We start from the raw sequence: 1,139 nt of genomic DNA, 5'->3' as shown, positions 1-1,139 counted from the left end.
CTTAAACCGCGCGGCTGGCGTCCCTCGACGCCGGGGGCCCGATGCCCGCAGGGCGCAGCGAGACGGCAGCGAGCGGCAGAGGATCCCCGACGCGCGCGCGGGCTGCCGCGATGCCCGCGTCCGCTTCCGGGCGGCCGCGGCGCCTCCCGGTGTCCCGAGACCCTGCAACTGACCTTCACGAAGCTGTCTGCGTCCGGGAAGCCCGGCAGCACCATCTCCCCGTCGGATGTGGCCGCGCTGGTTGCAGACGAGACCTTGGGCTGCTGGGGACTGGGAGGCGCCATTTTTCCCGTCTGCGCGGCCCTTCTCGCGAGACTGTCTCGGGCGTGCGACGGGTGCCCACCGCGCATGTGCACAGGCCGCCGGCTGGGCGCTGGGGGGCGCTGCAGGGAGTCGAGTTGGGCTGTCACCCCTGGGCGTCCCAGCAGGGAACTTACATTCTTTTACCTCATCCTAACGACCTTGTGCTCTAGGGCGGGACTCGGAGGACCCAAGTATCCTCATCGTTTTTTTGAGACGGGATCTTGCCCTGTTGCCCGGGCTGCTCTCGAACTCCTGGGCTCCGTCGATCCTCCTCCCGCCCTCGCCTTCGGCGTAGCTGGGACTACAGCAGGCGGAGCCACCTCGTCCCTGTTATCCTTATATTAAAAGCCTGTTCTGGCCGGGCTCGGCGGCTCAGCCTGTAATCCCGCGCCTTGGGAGGCCGAGGTGAGTGAATTGCCTGAGCCTGCGGGTTCGAGACCCGCCTGGGCAACTGGCGAGACCTCCTCTCTACAATAAATCAAAAAATCAGCCGGGCGTGGTGGCGCGTCCCTGTAATTCCAGCTGCTCGGAAGGCTGAGGCGGAAGGATCCCCGGAGCCCCGCAGGTCGAGGCTGCAGTGGCCGCTCCCGGCCACTGCACTCCAGTCTGGGCGCGAGAGAGTGAGACTCCAACTCAAAAAAAAATTAAATAAAATAATAAAAAATATGCAAATAAGTAAATAAATAAAAGCCTGTTCTACCCAGGCTCTGGTTCCGTGCCCTCTTCCCCCATTTGGTCTTGGCTCCTGAAGCTGCACCTGGTGCAACGCCCACCCTGCCCATTCATCTCTTCCCACTCTACTGGTTCATTCCTAACACACGGACATCTCTCCCAAC

The 1,139-nt window shown here is 62.6% G+C and overlaps 1 protein-coding gene across 1 annotated transcript in view; it reads right to left on the bottom strand.

Moving 5' to 3' along the window:
* EXOSC10 (exosome component 10) overlaps nucleotides 1-330 on the bottom strand; it is a 26,892-nt gene extending 26,562 nt beyond the window's left edge. The window contains exon 1 of the mRNA XM_021718468.1: nucleotides 13-330. Within this exon, the coding sequence (XP_021574143.1) occupies nucleotides 13-284 (272 nt within the window). The 5' untranslated portion in view covers nucleotides 285-330. The remainder of the gene's footprint in view (nucleotides 1-12) is intronic.
* Nucleotides 331-1,139: the final 809 nt, after the last annotated feature.

The sequence above is a fragment of the Carlito syrichta genome, unplaced genomic scaffold (assembly GCF_000164805.1).
Source record: "Carlito syrichta isolate Samal-C Ts95f unplaced genomic scaffold, Tarsius_syrichta-2.0.1 Scaffold312205, whole genome shotgun sequence".
NCBI lineage: Eukaryota > Metazoa > Chordata > Mammalia > Primates > Tarsiidae > Carlito > Carlito syrichta.
Note: the sequence above shows the minus strand (reverse complement) of the source record. Positions and strands in the feature narration are given on the sequence as shown.